This window comes from Archocentrus centrarchus, chromosome 7 (genome assembly GCF_007364275.1).
Source record: "Archocentrus centrarchus isolate MPI-CPG fArcCen1 chromosome 7, fArcCen1, whole genome shotgun sequence".
In the NCBI taxonomy this organism is placed as follows: Eukaryota; Metazoa; Chordata; class Actinopteri; order Cichliformes; family Cichlidae; genus Archocentrus; species Archocentrus centrarchus.
The window spans coordinates 1,883,390-1,903,156 of NC_044352.1; the positions used below are offsets into that span (position 1 = coordinate 1,883,390).

The 19,767-nt window shown below is 44.3% G+C and overlaps 1 protein-coding gene across 2 annotated transcripts in view; it reads right to left on the reverse strand.

Moving 5' to 3' along the window:
* Positions 1–6,733: 6,733 nt before the first annotated feature.
* LOC115783157 (neural cell adhesion molecule L1-like) overlaps positions 6,734–19,767 on the reverse strand; it is a 64,421-nt gene continuing 51,387 nt past the window's right edge. Inside the window, exons 13-29 of one of the 2 annotated variants that reach the window (XM_030733841.1) lie at positions 18,904–19,064; positions 18,560–18,719; positions 16,854–16,981; positions 16,667–16,768; positions 15,949–16,155; positions 15,038–15,108; positions 14,708–14,933; positions 13,220–13,326; positions 11,749–12,016; positions 10,976–11,095; positions 10,544–10,720; positions 10,333–10,446; positions 9,550–9,699; positions 8,932–9,060; positions 8,778–8,850; positions 8,404–8,415; positions 6,734–7,129 (exon numbers count right to left, since the gene is read on the reverse strand). In XM_030733841.1, the coding sequence (XP_030589701.1) occupies positions 6,874–7,129; positions 8,404–8,415; positions 8,778–8,850; positions 8,932–9,060; positions 9,550–9,699; positions 10,333–10,446; positions 10,544–10,720; positions 10,976–11,095; positions 11,749–12,016; positions 13,220–13,326; positions 14,708–14,933; positions 15,038–15,108; positions 15,949–16,155; positions 16,667–16,768; positions 16,854–16,981; positions 18,560–18,719; positions 18,904–19,064 (2,461 nt within the window). In that variant the 3' untranslated portion in view covers positions 6,734–6,873. The remainder of the gene's footprint in view (positions 7,130–8,403; positions 8,416–8,777; positions 8,851–8,931; positions 9,061–9,549; positions 9,700–10,332; positions 10,447–10,543; positions 10,721–10,975; positions 11,096–11,748; positions 12,017–13,219; positions 13,327–14,707; positions 14,934–15,037; positions 15,109–15,948; positions 16,156–16,666; positions 16,769–16,853; positions 16,982–18,559; positions 18,720–18,903; positions 19,065–19,767) is intronic. The other variant, XM_030733842.1, reaches the window with a different exon arrangement.

Consider the following 19,767-nt stretch of genomic DNA (forward strand, 5'->3'; position numbering starts at 1 on the left):
CCCTCCACCAATTTTTCAGCTAATAGTCTTGGTGCATGTTCACATGGAGGCCGCTCAGCATCAGCTTGGTCACGTGCTCATTGGCAGTTAAGGAGCTGGCTTGTTTGTGGGCGGGAATGCACCCCCACCCCCACACAGACCGGCCCCTGAGGCCCCCGATGCCCTCGAGGCCCCCTTTCACTTTTTCAGGCCAGTTTAACCAGTTTAACCAAAGGTGTGATTCACTCAGTTCAAGCAGAAATGCAAACTGTTCAGTTAAAAAACCCAGGCTGGGCCAAAGAGAAGAAACAGGAACACAAAGACTCACAAAACACCCTGAAAACCAACTTAAGCGTCCGTACAGGCTCAGATAGTATTAATTAATAGTATTAATAGTTTTCAGATAACATACTGAATATCTGTCCTGTGTTCTTATTTCTGTCAGCTTTATGCAACCACACAAACATACTCTTTGCTTAATATTGAGTTTGCTGGGATCAGTGGCTGAGATCTGATGAAGAGGGAGTGTGTCTAAAGTAATCTGCACGCCACAGCCTATAACATTATGAAATGTATAAAAATGTGAGAAATGGGATGTGAGAAAATATAATTACAGAGAAAATGAAAACTGGATTTCAGGTTCGGTGTGAAAGCTGAGACAGCCTGCAGCTTTTACAGAACTGCAGTTCTATAAGTGACCGCATGATGGTGCTGTGACAGGCAAAGTGACCTTATTCTTTATCATTTAAAAACTGATGGCAGCACCGTGGATGGTTAGCACCATCAGCTCACGGATCGAATCCACCTGGGGCCTCTCTGTGGGGACTTTCCACATCCTCCCCATTTCTCTCTGGACAACATGAACATTTAATTGGTTAATTGGTGGTTTGTAACTGGCCGTAGGCGTGGATGTGAGCATAAATCTCTGTCTGCAACAGACCCGCGACCTGTCGCAGGTGAACCCCGCCCCTCAGCCTGTGGCTGTGATCCAGCCGCTCCTACCCTGAATTCAAGTGGAAGAAACTGGTTATTTGGATGGAAGTTTCCACCTTGGTTTTACTTTAGCGCCCCCTAGTTGATGGAATGTGATGAGTGCAGTGATAATTAAACATGAAAGGTGGGTAGTCAAAAATTAATACTGCAAGGCGGGAACTGCCAGCAGGTGTTCTTTATGTTGGATAAAGGTGATTTAGTTTGTTTGCTGTGATGTTTCTGTGTATAATAATGTGGTCTGTATGAATGTGTGCAGGGACAGTAACCAAGGCTAAGGCAGGCGCTAACACCACACTTTCCTCCACTTTTCTCCACCTTAGCATTTAGCAGCTTTCTCACAGATTAGATTCTAGCTGGGGGGGGGTGATGCACTCTTAAGGAATTCATTGCTCAGGAGTATCAGAGGCCTAAAACTCCCACTTGAGCAGGCTGCAGCAGATTCTCCCAGCTCTGAGCCTAACTCATCTCCACCCACTGCAACATTTAGAAAAAGGCTAAAAAATTGGTGGGGGAGGGGAAGAGGAAGTGTTGCAGACGTTAGGACAGAGAAACGGGGAGACGGGGTTTACATCAGTGTATGAAACACCCTGAAGTTACTGCTGTAATTTGGTGCTGCATGAACAAAAGTGAACAGACGGCAGCTGTTCCGAGCTTTTCTCTTCTGTTTATGGAGCTTTGTGAAACCAAAAGCTGGAGGCAGTCAAAGACTTTACAACTGAGATATGAGGGTAAAGAATCATAAACTGCATACAAACGATGGACCTGTGAACCATAACGACACCTGTGGCTTTGTGGATGTGCACGGATGCATCACACACACAGATCCTGGATTTCCTCCTTGGCCTGAATTTTCCATGATGCTGATGCTCAAAGATGGCTACAGAAATAATGAGATTGTGACACTTTTTGTGGGTGTAAAATTCATTTGATTGCAGATTTTTAAAAATGTATTTTTCAGCACTGATCATTTCCTGTGGATTTCTGAAGTTATGAAGGATCAAAATAGGGAATTACAAATTTAGGGCCCGCCCTCACGCAGCACCTGTAACCTGGCTCAGGTGGGATGAATGACCTTTGATTCTTGCAGCCACGATGACACAGAAAAAAATGAACCAGCTCAGAAAATACTTTAATTTCCAGTATTTGTGATGAACTTCATCACAGTTTGGAGAACGTGTGAATCATCCATATTCACAGAGGTGCAGCGTTCCTATATTTTGACTCTAATGCTAAATTCCCAGCAGGACATTCAGGATCATTACAGCAGCATCAGGCTAAACCGTCTGCAGACACACACACACTTATTATTATATTACTGCTGGAAAAATGTGGTAAGAATAAAAAGAAAGAAGTCCAAAGATGGCTGTGCTGTCACACAGGCAGCATAAATATAGCCTCTGACAGTTTTAGGTGTGTGTGTGTGTGTGTGAGTACTTCCTGCTCTGCTGCATTTCAGCACACTGACGGTCACGTGTCACCAGCCCTGAAAGCTTTTCTTCCTCTTACAGGTGAAAGGCTGACTCTGTGTATCAGTGTTCAGTGTAAGTGTTACAGGACATTTTATTTTGAAACACACGCGCTCGGTTTGGTGAGACAGGAAGTGTGCGACCAGTTTTGCTGCTTTTACTGTTTTTGTGAGCGGCAGATAAAGAGTTGAACCATGAACACGAGTCTCTGCTCTGACCGATCCATAATAGATACATCAGAGCCGTGTTTACAAGCACTGAAGATCTTTAAATGTTAAAACAGGAAGATAAAGTTTCTAAGAAAGAACCTCCCTTCCTCCAAATAAGAAGGACCAAAACTCTCAAACAGCAACTATGAAAGCCATGGAGTGAAAACAGAAATCAAGAACTCAAACCCACTGTTATTGTAATAAAGAAATGAAATCAGGGTTAAAACTTCAAATAAAATAATAAAACCCAAACAGCAGCCCAAAGTGGAGTTCGATGGTCTCTGGAGCTCCAACGGACCTCCTGCATTCACAGCTGAGGGCGAGGCGGCTGGGATGAGCATCGGCACCTCCGAGGCTGACGCCACGGTTCTCAGCCAGGAAAGGGTGGCCACGGCGAGCTTCCTCCTCTCCCTCAGGGATCGAGTGAGGAACTCAGTCATTCAACAGGGACTCAGCTGCCCCTTTTACCGGGATACATCCTGGATGCCTTTGGCCATGTCAAACTGGGAGGAGGCTGCAGGGCAGACCCAGGACATGCTGGAGAGATTATGTCTGTCAGCTGGTCTGGGAATGTCTCAGGAGGTGGATAAGGAGACGGAGGTCTGAGCTTCTCTGCTTAGACTCCTGCTGATGCTGGGACCCACACTCACATATACAAATACCCCTGGTAACACACACACACACACACACACACAGAAAATGAGCCACTAGTTGAGGATATGCGTAGTCCATGTTTATTAGTTAGACAGTCGGGTTAGTTCATCAGCTCAGCGCACAATGCAACAAGCAGGTACAACATCAGCACGCCTCAATATTGCAGTAACCCCCCCCCCCCCATACATGTGTGTGACTGTCCTCCTCCCCCCTCCCCTCTGCCCTTCCCACACCCCGCAGCCCCCCCTCTTCCCGCTTTAACCTCCCTGCTAGATCCTGTGATACTGATTCATTGTTACTGATCACATGAAGATGACAACACTGACGCCGTCATCGTAACTGATTACAGCACTGTTATTGTTAGCAGAATTATTATTTATAACTACATTTTTTTTGTCTTTTTACAAAGTTTTTTTAATGTTGTGGATTTTTTTCCCATGTGTATAAAAAAAGGCTGCGACAGAAAGAGGCAGACAGACAGGCAGACAGACAGGCAGACAGACAGGGCTGTACAGCAGAGCAGGCAGGCAGGAGCGGGGTCGCGGCAACGAGATGAGGACGGCCTTTGAGGTTGGAGCGTTTCCTCCTGCTGTTGTTCAGAGATCAGGGTGAGCCATCGTTAATGTTTCGATGTGCTCGACATGTTTTCATGTTGTCAGAAAATCTGCAGAAAAGACCAAAACCAAAGCTGGATGTGGCGTCCAGTTTTATCCCAAAGCTATGAAAAAATCATGAATCCAGTGATCACTGGTGGGATCTTGTGTTTTGAGCTCTGAGGGTCTGACAGTGAATCTGAGGGACAGGCCCGAGGAAGCCCCGCCCCTTTATAAGAGTGGAAACTCATCAGTAAAGAGATCAGGAGGGCAGGAGGCTCATTTTCTCACAGACTTCTACACAACCAGGCTTCCTTTTACAGCCGGAGGAGTCGCCCCCTGCTGGACAGTAGAAAGAATGCAGGTTTGAGGCACTTCTGCATTGGCTTCACCTTTTTCAGGTCTGGAAGCTACATCCATCTTTTAGATGTAGTTTCTCAGTAGAGAACCAATGGTATTAACAAACTTCCTTTTTTATGTGAAACATGTGTGAGGCTGTTCAAAGATTTATTCCTACAGTAAGATGTAACTGTACTGGACACAAACAGGAAGTCAAAGACAAAATCCTCCTGTGACAAATAGTTATTAAAGAATCAAATGTGTATTAATCCGCCTCTGAAAATAGTCCCCAGTAAATGCAGCTGAAAGCCACAGATGGCGGGAGGGCAGACAAACGTTGGTTTGGTCTTTTCATGAATTTATCTGCAGGTAAAAGAAACACACTGCAAATCCAACCCCAGCATCAGAGGCCCCGTCTCCGCTCCGCTCGCCTCTCCTCTCTGCTCCACAGACTTTCAAAGTAAACTTCAGCTCTGGGTCCAAACAAGTGGGGAGTCCCTGCTGTCTGATCCTGCGTAGCATCAGTGCAGCCTGTCCAAGGCAACGAAATAAACCCTCTCAGCTATAAGACTGTTTCCAGGAGCGGTCCATCCAGAGCTGCGGAGATCATCATCTCACCCGCGTCCATTAAGCAGCTCTGCCGCGGTGAGCTGCATAAACATTTATGACATAGCTTTTTAATAATCAGTATTATTTGCTGCATTTCTACGCGCTATAAAGAAGCTGAACGGAAGAAGGGGCGTTTGTTCTCGCTATGGTTCTAGTCTCCTCTAAATGTCTCGGGGCTACTGAGTGACACGAAAGGAAAACCTAAGAGGGGACGATGGTGGGGGCGGTGGGGTCGTATGATACAAATGCAAGTACAAAATCAAACAAAGGGTAAAAAACAAATTACAATTCAATCATCTTAGAAAAGAAGCAATGTAAATAAAAAATGACAATCTCAAGGTTCTATTTACATTCAGAGAACCATCACTTCTGATTCTCTCCCTCCTGCACCTCCTCCACCTCCCTTGCTCCTTCAGAGGGTCCGTTTTGCTACAGAAGACCGGCCCTCCATGTGTGCATCAGTGTGTGTGTGTGTGTGTGTGTATGTGTGTGTGTAGGAATTTCTCCAATCACATTCAACAGCGGCCCTGAAACAAAAAATCTGAAGCAGTGAATGAACTGAGTTGGATAGAGGGAGGAATGGCGCCATCTGCTGGGATTTCCGGAGTTTAACATTTGAATGGAGTCATGCAGAAACTGCAGTGTGTGTGCTGAAAGCTTTTACAGACTGTGAGGCTGCTCTGGTTTTGTGTGTGTGTGTGTGTGTGTGTGTGTGTGTGTGTGTGTGTGTGTGTGTGTGTGTGTGTGTGTGTGTGTGTGTGTGTGTGTGTGTGTGTGTGTGTGAGGACAAATGATAACTGACAGACAGGAAGAGGGAGGAGAGGAGGTTCAACTGGACTCTCTTAAGGCAACAGAGCTTCCTCACTGCAGGTCAAAGGGCAGGACACACACACACACACACACAGATAAATAGTAAAAATCATTCCATGGTGCATGCACGTAAACACAAATAAATAAGTTGGTAACAAAAACACATTTATATCAAAAATGACTTTAAATATGAAACAAAAAGGAGACTTAAACGTTTGTTCCTTATGAAATAAAGCTGTTTGGTCCAAGATGAAAGATGAGTAACCTCCATGATTTTCTTTGTCTTCCTCTCCTGGGCTGAGCTGCACCAGTTGGTCCAAAGTTTGTGTAGTTTTACTGCATCATGGGACACCTCCACCACTCAAACAGGGAGGTTTGTCCTGGTGGGGTCAGAGGGCAAGGCAGTCACCCCGAATCAGACACTCTGAGTCAGAACAATTAGTCAAAACAAAGTTTCTACTTATTTGGTTCAAATGTAAACCCCATAAAATACAGCGATAACTATAAATCTAATGAGACTCTAACAGAGCAACCAGCCACCTGCAGCCTTACACCTGACTCACAGCACACATCAGCCAATCAGCTGCCAGCTGTGTTCTTGTATTATCAAAGTGTTCACTTTCAGTCATGGAACTAGTTCATGTTATAATAATTTAGCTCATCACAGCTCTGTGGGGAGTGATTATCAGATATCATCAGATAAACGATGCCTTTGCCCCAAATAACATTTTAAGGTTTTTCCTCAGTGAGTTACACGCCTCCAACGCCATCTTTGTTACATAATCCAAAGTTGTAAACATTCATTGGTAAGACTGCAGTAATTTAACAGTAACTACGTTTGCAGTAGGAGCAGCTGGTGCAGCTCCCGCCCTCCACCTCCCTCTGCCGTTCTTTCAGCAGAGTTTCTGATTGTGTGTTTATTTGTGTGTGTGTGTGTGTGTGTGTGTGTGTGTGTGTGTGTGTGTGCGTGCATGTGTGTAAACCTTGTGTAGAAAAGGCGAAACATCCTGTAAACAGCATCACTGCATAAACCTGTGGAATGTACTGAGACTGTGTGTGTGTCTGTGTGTGCGCGTGTGTGTGTGTGTGCATAACAGGCAGTGGAGTCAGGAGTGGTCTGTCCGTTTGTGTTTGGTTATCGCTCTGTGTGTGTGTGTGTGTGTGTGTGTGTGTGTGTGTGTTTCTGTAGGTTTAGTCGTTTTGCAGTGGGCATGTGTGCATCTAGCTGGGCCGGTTGAGGATGCTCGACATGGAGGGGGCGACAGGAGGAGGCGGGACCGCATTAACCGGGGAGGCGGGGCCGGAGCTCCCGTTGCCGTGGGGAGCAGATGCCCGGCCGCTGTACTGGCCGATGAAGGAGCCGTCCTCGTTGAACTGGATGTCCACGCTGTCCCCGTATTCAGCCAGAGAGTCGACGCTGCCCATCTTACTTTCTTCCAGAGACTGCTGGCTGTCCGAGCGCTTCTCATCTCCGTCGCTAGAAGTCGGCACAAAAACTCAGTGTAAATTCTCACTGGAAAAAAATGGTTTTCAAATGAGTCCGATAAAGTGTTTTAGATAAAAGAAATGCCAGTGAAGCTCCGCGTGACATCACATGGGCACAATGACATCATAACTGTGTGAAATTTGGAACAAACTGAAAATGGAAAGAAAGAAAATGCGTGGCTTCAGTCAGCTGATACTCTGGTAATTAAAAGACACTGAGGGTCAGGCTGATGGTTTTTATGATACACAACTATAATGACCGACTTTCTGTAAGAGCCACTGAATTAATAATAATAATAAAAACGGCTCCAAGCATCTGTTTGCTCATCTGGTATTCTTTCCAGAAGCTTTGATATCATTTCTAGCTTTTGGTGTGCAAAGTTTGGTCTTTTTAAAAAATTGTTGTTGCTGTTGATTTTTATGATAATCGTATGGTTCTGGGTGTCAACCAGGCGGACGGATTCCCTTTAACACTCTCAGCAGTTCCTCCATCTTTCTGCTGTGTTTTCATTCTGACTGCTGACTCTGGCAGGAGTTCCAGATGTTAAAGTGTGTTCGGTGCTGAGTTACAGCACAAGCTCATTTCCAACCCCCTGCTCAGATTTTGCTTCCCAGATGAACCTTCTAATGAACGGGATGGAAATGATGAGATGAAGCTCTTTCTGCATCATCTCAGCAGCAGTTTGTGGGTTCAGTAAATCAAATATGTTTATAGCGTGTTAGCAAAGTTTTCTTTCACTGCTCTTTAGAAGTTTAAATGTAGCGTCTGCTCACCCCACATTAGGTGGAAATATTTGATTACACTATACAAAATTTGACTCGTATGTTCTGATTATCAGTCTGCTTTGGGGATGGATGAGGTAATCATAAACCATAAGATTTCCCCTGAAGCATTATTGTGCCTTCTAATCTGTTAAATAGGTCATTAGAGACTTATTAAAATATTACAGTAACATTCAGTAAAGCTTAACTTTCTATAGCAATGCAAATATGTTACAACTTAAAATAATTTAAACAAAAAATACAGTAAATTAAAGAAAATTATATAAAATATATAATTTTGTTTAATTTCATTTTTTCCATGATCAAAACAACCAACAAGCAAACACTTCGGCTGAGACTGCGGCTGACGCTAACGAGGATCCTAAATAAGCAAACAAGTAAACAAACAAACAAACTCACACAAAACAAAGTTTCATTAAATCTAAACAACAACATCACGACACAGAAACACACAAACACCCATGTCAGAGTTAACGTTCATACCTCTCCAGGGATCTGCAGGCAGAGCATTAAAGGGGGAAAGAACAGTGAGATGAAGGCGAGCTGCGAGCTGCACGCTCCAGTTAGAGCATCAGTCAAAGAAAACAAACACAAGTCCGAGATTTCAGCACAAAATAAAGGTTTTAAAATATGGATTACTGCAGGGAAATTAGTGACATCTTTACTGAATCACTGATGTTAAAAACATAAATGAAGACAAATGAATAAATATCAATTTTATAGAACTATATGTAATTAATGTCCTTATTGGGCCAACTTCAAAGCAGACCATATTAATGAGCCCTTTGTGTAAATCAATAATATTCATGCATTTCCAGGATAACCTGCAATAATGAGTCCAATCAGAGAAGGCCCACCTGTACTCTCCAAAGGTCTCCTCTTTCATTGGTCGAGCTTCAGAGTCCACCTCCTTGCTTTCTTTGTCCTTCACTGTAGAAAGAAGAAGCTTTTAAGGACGCTTTAAAGTCTGTGTGTGTCAGAGTGTGTGTTCAGTTGTGTATGACGGCGTACCTGCGTATTTGCCACCCTTGCTGCGTTTGATGAGGCAGAGGATGAGCAGTATGAGAACCAGCAGCATGATGGCGCTGATGAGTCCTATCAGCCAGCCTTGGGTGGTGAAGTTGCCTCTCACCACTGACACTGAGAGAACAGAGACGCGTCATCACCAACACCAACAAATGTCATGACTTTCATAAAGGTGCTGCTGGACATGTTCATCACCGCCACATACTGCAGCCACAGAGTCAGACGAGCCTTTAGTAACCTTAAAGGAGCGCAAACACGGTGAGATCAGCATGCCTGGAGACTCAATGGATTCAAATTATTGTAAAAAAAAAAGGTGAAGGAGATTCATCCAGGTGCTACCTGTCTGCTCCCCAAAGCTTTCCTGCTATCTTTTCATGAGCAAACCTGATAGCCAACCTCAAGAATACATTTGCTTAACAACAAGCCTTAGCTGCTGGATGGTTTTAAGCCTTTTACTAAAAATCTCTGACGAAAGCTCACAAAGAAAGGCCTTTCGAAGATTGTAGCATCAGAGTCCGCTTCTCTGATCTTCTTCATGACAGATACTTCTATTATTCATTTCACATTTAAATTAGGAAACAACAAACTTTTCTGTACACATACGTGATTCTACCGTCTTTGCCTCGCCTTCCCACTGAGTGGAGTTTCCATGCATGATCTTCAGGTGGTAGTCAGCTCCTGGCTGGAGGCCCATCAGCGTATAGGAACCCTGTGTAGAGTTCACCACTTCTGACATCTCCCACTGACTGCCTCCTGCAGCAACCATGCAGACACAGAAGAGTGAAATATATTAGCAACGCCGTCAGTCGTTTAATGACCTGTCTCATCTGAATTTTTTTACCTTTCCTAATAATTGTGGATGGATGTCTATAAAATTTCTGTCTGTGGCATTTCTGCAGCATTTCTGTCTATTATATTTCCGTGGCATGTCTTTGGCATGTCTGTGGCATTTCTGTGACATGTCTGTGGCATGTCTGTGACATGTCTGTGACATGTCTGTGGCATTTCTGTAGTGCACACATTGGATTGAGCCAATAATGAAGCTGCTATGTTTTCAGAAGGTGCATCACAGAAGTATAACTTTATAATAACTAAAGCTTGGTTTTAGACATTTGAGTGTTTATCAGATTTGACTGGTGAGTCTGTGCATGCAGCTCTTATGAGCTTCAAAAAAATTGGCTGAATAACCACCAGGAGTCATTATCAAGACAGTTGCTGAGTTCCAGACTTGTTCAGACATGATTTCCCCACATATTACTCAATTTCCCTCTCTGCATTCTTCTCCTTCGCTTGTTTCTCAGATTTATTATCCAGAGCTGTAAAAGCTGCATTTCCTCCATTACAGCTCTCCCTACTTTATCACTCTTCTGTCTTTCCTTTCCTTACCGCTCTTCCTGAGGTAGTGGATGTGGAAGCCGTGGTTTCGGTTTCGCACTCCGGGCACCCAGCTCAGGCTGACTGATGTGTTACCAGGCATTACGGTGATGTTCGATGGAGGCACTAGAAGGTAGAGGGGGTGGAGAAAGGAAGGAATGTGAGAATTCCTGGATGGATGATGAATGGATGGATGGATTTAGATAATGCTTCAGAGTTTCACCTCCATCGAGCAGGGTGGCACCCCTGCGTGTGATGGGAGGACCAACTCCAGCACGTGTGTGTGCTATCACGCTGAAGATGTAATGGCTGTTGGGGTCCAGGTTGTCCAACCTAAGGTAGTTCACACTGGGGTCACTGAGTGGCTCCATCTTTATAGTGGTGTCTTTGCTCTCCACCTCTACAGATGAAACACAAACCAGGAAGATGTCAGCTCCAGACAAAGATAACCAGAAACACTTTTGGGTCAAATTTTGTTTCTAAAAAAAGTGAAATAAATAAAATTTAAAGAGGGACTCGACGACAGGAAGAGGCAGACAGGGGAAACACCATAAACTAAAGGTACAACAGGAACTGAAGGATCAACACAAAGACAATGAGAACAGTCACTATAAATAAAGTGTCCCTTATTGTCATCAAACACCCAGGGTCAGACCTTGGTACTGCACCGTGTATCCCTGCAGAATGCCATTGATTTCACGTGGAGCCGTCCAGTAGAGGATCAGGGATTTTTCTGTTGGGCTCTCAAAACTCAGAGATGCAGGAGGACCCGGAGCTGCACAGATGCAGAACAATTCCAGATGAAATTTGTGCAATTTGGAAATGGGTTGTTATTTCTTTTAGGTCAGACATGTATCTTCAGCAAAGAAAGTCTGTCATGGAGGAAAGTCAGGTTGATGTTTCTGGATGTTTGAACTTCTACAGTTTGATTTTCTTGTCTGAATGTCAAAGATATAAAAGGTTCTGCCTGCACTGAATTATAAAAGAGAGATGTGGTGATAAAAGAATTGTCAGCTGAGATTTATTGGAGAGGCATACCTTTAAGGGGAAAAAGTTTTAAAACCTGTGTCCAAAGTCAGCAAACCTTTAAGTGATTTTATTAATCAGATTTGACTGAATATTTTTGTACATGCAGGTTTTTCTGAAAGATAAAGATAAGGGAAAGAGAATGGAGGGATTTAGATAATGCTTCAGAGTATCTGCCCAAATATGGCTGCTGAGTAACTGGACTTGCTCCTAGAAGGAAGAGTAAGTTAACCAGATGATGTTCTTTGTTAATGCTTACCAATTTCCACCGTTATACTTATACTTGCATAATGCATTTGACTGTATCTGCACAGTATTTTCCCCTCGCTGCCCCTCAAAACCAGAGCTTAGGATTTCCCACCTGTCAAATCCCACTTTAATCCCTGAGCGTATGAAACTCACCTCCCTCTGGGGTGCTGAATTTGTGTGGCGGGGAGTGCGGACTCTCCCCTTTGCTGTTAAATGCAGTGACCGTCAGCTCATACTTAGAAAACAGTCGCAGACCCGTCACCTCCTCCGAGGTCTTATTGGGGTCGACCTCCACCATCCAGCTGTCCTTCTCTCCGCCCCTCGATTGCTCTGATTTTCTTCCTCTGTCCTCTTCATGATGGTGTTTTATGAGGGACCTCCGGGTCCGGTCTTCCTGGGGACCCAACCTCTCGACGTAGATCTGAAACAAGCACAGACACTTCAGAGATATTAAGTTCTAACAACTTTTATTAGCTGATTTTTTTAATCAATTTTTTTTTAACTAATCAAAGATGTCACTTTGGGCTCTGGGACTTTATGACACAAATTTTATTTTCTGGAGTTTGATTGAAAGATGATACAGTTTACCTGTGCAGGTGTAACTTTACTGGGTATAAAAAAAAAAGAGAGGCAGAGTTTCTCAGAGGTTCACCTGTCTGCAAAGAACTGCATCTACAAATTATGAAGATTTTGAACATCTCATCATCTACAGTAATAATATCATCGGAAGATTCAGAGAATCTGGAGAGATCTCGGTGTACAGCGGGAGGAAAAGGCCCGTGATCTGCAGAACCTTCAGGCAGCACTGCACGGACTCTGGAACACTTCCAGAAATCCTGTCTGTGACCGTACCGTCCACACATGCAGGTTAAAGCCCTGATGATCACATGATCCAGAATCAGTGCTGGCTTATTTAAAATGGACTGAGGCAAAGCGGATGCTGCTCTGACAGAAACATGTTACTGAGCTGTGATATGATGGGGTACAAAATGAACTCCGTTAACCTAAGAATGAACTGTTCTGTGCTGACAGTGAAGTGAAAACCAAAGCGAGTGAAGGATACATCAGGTTACCTGCACAGCTGGAGCTTTCAGCGTCCATTACAACTACAAAACGATGCACGCTGAGTACACAGAGTTTATAGAGCGTTAAGCCTTAGAGAGGGGTATTCAACTGCAGGCCTCGAGGGCCTTGAGGGCCTGCCTTAGAGGGTTAACCTCAACATTCACCAGGCTGCCTGTGAATCACTTGGCCTCAGTAAGGTCAGGGTTAAACAAGTATAGAAAATGTGCTCTTTTCCCTTTGGAGATGCCACAGAAAAAGGCTTAGATATGAACCTAACCCCACCCTGCCCCTGATGCTGGGCGGGTCACTGACGACTGTCGATGCTAACAGGTTAAACTCAGATGTTTTAATTTGTTGCATTGAACTGAAACTCTGGACTGTGTATTCACTATTGAACTGAGTGGTGTAAAAGTGACCACATGGTACTCCCGTCTGCATCGTTCCTTCTTGGTTTGAAGCTGAACTCTAAATCACAGCACTGAGCAACAACCTGACAGGAGCACAGAGTTGAGATCTCTGTCATATGAGACAAATAAATGAAGCAAAGATGGAGCGGTACCCTGTATCCCCGCAGGCGACCTCGGACCTTCTGGGCTTTGTCCCAGCGCACTCTGACGGTGCTGTTCATCACGGTGGATGAGACTCCAGTGGGGGCCTCCTCTGGCTCTGAGAGAGACAGAAGCAGGACGGGATGAAAATACAAATTCAGCACAACAACAATGAACTTGCACACGCTCACAATTTGTATTTGTGTAGGTCTGAGTGACCACCATCTGAATTCTTAGTAAATTAATTACACCGGTACATCCCCATGCTACAGTGCTGACTGGGCTTGATTTTATTTGTTAGACTGTTGCTGGGGAACATGATGATGTCATAATACATCATGCACAATTCAAATTTTGTGTTTAAAAATGAAACATTGTGAAATGAAAACAATATGATGCTTTTACAGTCATAGGTGAACAAAATGGGTCATTTTAGCCCATTAGTGGATGGTAGGTAGACACATGATGACATCATAATATCTGACATTTAGCTCAGTTCAATTTTATTTAACACCAAATAACAACAACAGTCCCCTCACAGCGCTTCGTATTGTAAAGACTGAGTACCTGTGTGCCACTTATGCTCACCTCCTGAGTGAGTAGGAGGAGTTTGCATGTTTGCTGTGCAGTCTGGCTTCACATCGAGGGAAATGTTGACCTCACCTTATTTATGAACAAAATAACTGCACCCGCTCACCATTAGCTCCCCCGGTGAGGGGCAGGTTGTTGCTGCTGTGACATTTTTGACAGCAAAGAGACCCCCCGACTATCCCCTGACGCCCCCTCTGCTGCACAAGGCTGAGAGCAGCCCTGTGCAGAAACGAGCCAGTCTGAGCTGAGACTCATATTTCTCATCAAAATGGTGACATTACGCAAGAGGCAATTATTGCTCTGCATGCCGAACATTCAGTATGAGACACTGAACCCTGAGCTGTTTTTGTGCACCATCCCAATCACTCAGTCACTGAGATTGTTGACCTCTGACCTAAAGACATTTTCCCAACAATTTAAGCAGTGACAGGAATCACCGCTCAGTGCTGTGACTGATTAACAAGCTGCACAACACAACATAAGCAACACTCCAACACAGCAACGCATTCATGTCTGCAGCTGCAAAGAGACATTAGATTTGACATTTTTGCAGAAATGCTCTGATGAAGAGTTCACAGTGAGATTATTTATGAGCGATGGCACATTCATAAGCTCTGCACAGCTGAACGTGGTTTACCGCTGAGCTCAGACCCTTTCATCCAGAGCCGGCTCGGTACCATCGGCTCCACTGACTCACGCGGGTCTGTCTTATTTGTAGGTTTGATCAGGCTAAAGTAAATTTATGAGGTCAAATTTTATTATATATTTTTTATAATATGAGTTTCAGTTGCAGTCGTCTCTGTGAGTGTGCATGGGCTCATATGTCAGGCCTTTATTGACACCCCCCCTTCCCATTACACCACTCAGTCGCAGAGAGATGAATGATCGTAAGTGCTGGGATGACGTACTGTCCTCTCCGGAGTGTCCGATCTCAGGCTCTGGTTCCGGTCCTCCTCCGATGGCGTTGACAGCTTTGACTTTGACCTCAAATGGTGTGTACGTCCCTGTGTTGTTCACTATGAAGGGGGGAGACTTCACACGGCCCGAGTTCCAGTTTACATCCGAGCCATCGGCCTCCCTCCACAGCACCTCGTACTCGAAGTCCTTGCCATTATGCGAACGCTTGTCCATCTCCTGCAATAACATGTAGGAGCATGAAGTGTATTTAGATAAAAGGTGTCATAAAATGTGAAACATATCAGAGGATGTTTGCTTGGACCACATGCATACAGACTCACATCCCATATGATGATCAGGGTCCCCGGCTCCGAGGAGTTACTGCGCACTCCTGTGGGGTTACTGCTAGGAGCTGTGAGAGTGACAGGAAACATCTCAGTTTAACAAACACACCTCACTTTATTGATCTCCATGACTATTGATCAGCCATACTTTTAGCCTTGTTTCTTTGTGGTCCTTCAGTCCCTCCAGCAGGGGCGCCACAGTGACTCAGTCCCCATAGACTCCCATGTTAAAACTTTCCAGTAGAAATAAACATGTTTACAGCTGATACAGAAACTGCTTTGGTCTCTGTGGATAATTTCTATGTTTCTATAACTCACCTGTTTAAATTATATTAAAGCTTAAGGTTTGCATTATTATGGGCGTGGCCTCTTTGGCTGACAGGTGGATGGTGACACTGGTGGCTGTAGCTGCTAGCTGTCTGTAACTGGAGTCTCTGAACTGTTGTTGGAGCCTTTTTGGAGCATTTTTAATACAGTTATCTGACCAATAATATGTGCTGTGGCTTCACTGGACTGACAGACCATTCAAGAAGGTGGAGCTTCAGGTTTGCTGAGGATTTTCTTTGGTTATGTAGATCTATGTTATTAGCTGATAACATGGAGGTAAATATGGTGACTTCTTCCTGCAAAAACCAACATGATGATGGCCATAAACTCTTGGACCCAGTCTACAGAAACCACTGCTGGTAGCTCCTAAACATAAAAATGAGAAGCTGGAGGAGATCAAGCTAATTTTTATACAAAGGTAACAAAATCCACCAACAAGCAACTCTAAAGCTCATAATCTGTACTTAGAGCTTCTGTAGTTGTTTGACGTGTGAAGTGATATCCAGCCTGTGTCACATTTATCTCCTAACAACAATGAATGATGAATTATTCGTGTGGTTTTTAGTGGAGATGTCCTTTACCAGCAGGTGGCGTGCTGTGGTGGTCTGAGGCGATGCTGGGGCTGCTCTGGCCAACCTCGTTTATGGCGATGACCCGGAATCGGTAGGTGCTGTACGGATGGAGGCTCAGCTCCACGTGGTTGAAGTTGCCGGGCACTCTCTTCAGTTCCTCCCACTTCCTCTTCATCTCCTCCGTGTGGTACTCCACCTGAGCCTCTATGATGAACTCTGGAAGGACACACGGTTCATGTTTCAGTCACCCCCTCGGGCCATGAGTACTCTCTCTAAACACTTTCCTGACAAAGTAGAATGAGCTAAAGATCAGCATGGGTTGTTTCAGTGTCTTACACTCCAGGAATAGCTAAGGAGTTCACTCTGAATGTATTTCATAACTGATGGGATGATGTCGCCTTAGATTCAGAGATATGATGAGGACCGCGGACACCCGGACAGAGCTTGGAGTAAAGTTGCTGCTTTAGTCCAAAAAAAGGAACCATCTGAGTTAGTTCAGGAATCTGATCAGTACACGCGTCCCTCTGAAGGTTTTTCAGGTTCACCCAGAAAAGACCCAGAACTCACTGAAGACATTATACAGTTCACCTGGTTTGGGAACGCCTCTGAATCCCCCCGAAGGAACTGGAACACAACCTGTTCAGCCTGCTACCACCATGACACACCTAACATCTGAAGTCAAATTTGTGTGTGTGTGAGTGTGTGTGTGTGTGTGTGTGTGTGGTACCTGTGATGGGGCTGTTGTGGAAGGGTCCTGGGGTCCAGCTGAGAGTGAGACTGTGATCCTCAGTACGAGACAGAGACAGATAACTGGGAGGATCCGGACGCGCTGAGGGTCCAACAGAAAACAATTATAGCCACAGTACACACACACACACACACACACACACACACACACACACACACACACACACCTATGACAGTGATGGAGCTCTGGGCGTTCACGTGGTCCAGGTCAGTGATGACCTCACAGGAATATTGTGCGGTATCGTTTAATTGGACGTCGGTGACTTTCAGTGTGCTGTTCTCCAAGATTGTGTACCTACAAACACAGACAAGTGAGTGTTTGTGTAATAAGGGTCTTTATCATGTTTCATTGTGTAACAACAGCAGTATCTGTCATTTATTTCCATCCCCTTTAAGCGACCTGCAGTGTTCCCTTTCAGTGCTGAGGAACTCGGATGTTTCAGCTTCTACTGCTGGTGAGACCTGAACGTTACTGTAATGTTCTCCAAAGCTGCTGAGACTCCCGAACCGTCAGAGAAAATGCTGCGTTGCTGTATGACTTTAACAGGACCTTACATTTTCTGGTCCCAATCAACTACTTTTCTGGTCCCCCCCACGATATTCATCGCTATCCAGGTATGTTTGACATCCATGATTGAGTTACACATGGACAAGCTCTTCAGTTGAAGCTACCCAATGCTAAGCTGCATACTGCATCTATTCCAGCAGCACGGCTTCATAGTAGAAGAGTCCAGCTGCTGAACCGGCCTGCAGTCCTGACCTTTCACCAGCTGAGAACATCTGGAACATCAGGAACCCAAAACCAGGACAAAGCAGCCCCAGGACTGCTGAGCAGCTAAAATCCTCTATCAGACAGAACGGGACAACATTCCTCTCCCAGAAGTCCGGCAGCTGCTCTCCTCAGTTCCAGATGTTTATGGACTGCTGTCCCATGTCCCAGCTTTTTTGGAACTGGTTTTGCACAACATTCCCTATCACTGCTCCCCAAAAAACTTTCCATAAGTCAAGTCAAGTCAAGTCAAGTTTATTTATAAAGCACATTTAAAACAACGACGTTGACCAAAGTGCTGTACAAGATCTGTAACCCCAAGGACTATACTAAATAAAAATAAAAATATATAAATAAATAAATAAAATAATAAAATAAAAATAAATAAATAAAAACATTAAGAACAATAAATAACATAAGAAAATTAAAAATTAAAACGTTTAAAACAAGTACCATAAAATACCATAAAACAATCATCTAAAAGGAGGTAGCACTGCAGCCAAATGCCAAGGAAAAGAAATGTGTTTTTAATAGAGATTTAAATGTGTGTATCGTCTGAGCTGTGCGGATATGGAGAGGTAGATCGTTCCATAGCTTTGGTGCTGCTGCTGCAAAAGCTCGATCTCCTCTCTGTTTTAGTCTAGTTTTAGGCCTCTGTAAGAGCAGCTGGTTCGATGACCTCAGAGCTCTTACAGGGGTGTGACAGTGAAGCAGCTCAGACAGATACAAAGGTGCCAGTCCGTTTAAGGCTTTAAAAGTAAGCAATAAAATCTTAAAATCAATTCTAAAACGGACAGGGAGCCAGTGAAGGGATGACAGGACTGGGGTAATGTGTTCATGCTTTTTTAAACCGGTTAAAAGACGAGCTGCCGCAATGTACATTATTTGTGTATCTGCCGATAACAGCCCCCAACCCTTTAAAGATCATTACAAGGCCTTTAGGTCACAGCTAGTGTTCTCAGAAAGCTCAGAGTATGTGAAAAGCTTGGAAATCACTCCACTGTTCTTCCAGGGATTTCTCCCATTCTACTTTTACCTGAGCTGTGGGTCTCAGGACTGAAGCTGTGATATGAATGTGCTTTGCTGTGCAGTGTGTGTGTTTACTTGTCATCTAGTGACGACTCGTCTAGTTTCCGACCGTGTCTCTTCCAGACAACCTGGTAACGCTGCAGCTGAGGATCGATGTAGAACTGACAGTGCAGGAAAGCGTTGGCTCCTTGGCGAGCGCGGACGTCCTGGGGGCCCGACAGTATCACAGTTCGATCTGAAGGAAACAGGAAACGCTGAAGTTTTATTGTTTTCTATAAAGGCTTAAAACCAAATGACCACCAGTTTATATTCACACAGTGTGGTGCGAGCATAGGTTTTTATAAAGTCCAAATAATCGCCTGCTCCCTCAGAGAGGAATGAGAACCATATTAAGCTTCAGTCTCATGCGTGTGACTCACTGAAGACTTTCAGGTCAGCAGTGATGGAGATGTTGGAGTTCACTATAGAGCAGATGTACACTCCACTGTCATCGTGGCCGACGTTGGACAGTTTGATGGTTCCGTTGGTCAGCAGGGAGATACGAGGGTCCGAGAGCAGAGGAGCCATGTCCTCACCCTCCCTGCAGACAACACACACACACACACACACACACACACACACACACACACACACACACACACACACACACACACACACACACACACACACACACACACACACACACACACACACACACACACAGAAAACATATTGATCCTCATGCTAACATATGCTGATCAGGTCTGTGTCTCCAGAGTCGTTCCAGGGTTTTTCCAACATTAGAGAGCAGCAGAGCATCGGGAACTCGATCAATGGAAACGTGTGTTTCCCAGGTGATAACATGCAGTAATGTTCAAAGAAACATGCACTGTGAAAACTAACCCAGCATCCCCCTGGATACCCAACACAGCATTAACACTTTATCTCCCATATCAGTTTATTGTTTTTAAAAATTACCTCATTTATTTATAATGAAAATTTTTTAAAATTTTGTTTAAATGTCAATATTTATATTTAACCACTCTAAACTGTTCAGAAAATTAATCTCCTGTTATGTTATTTTGTGCCTAAAAAGTTTTTTTTTTATTTCACACAAATAGTATCAAATGTGATCTTTTTATAAAATATAAAAATAGATGTTTTCCAAGTGTGAAACATGTTTTTCTGACAGCTGCTGGTCGGCTCCAAGTTTAGGCTCTAACAGGAAATGGCAGAAAACTGAAAGCCGGGCGCCAGGGTGGCTCAGCGGTTGAGCGGTCGACCACATATGCTGCATGGCGGTG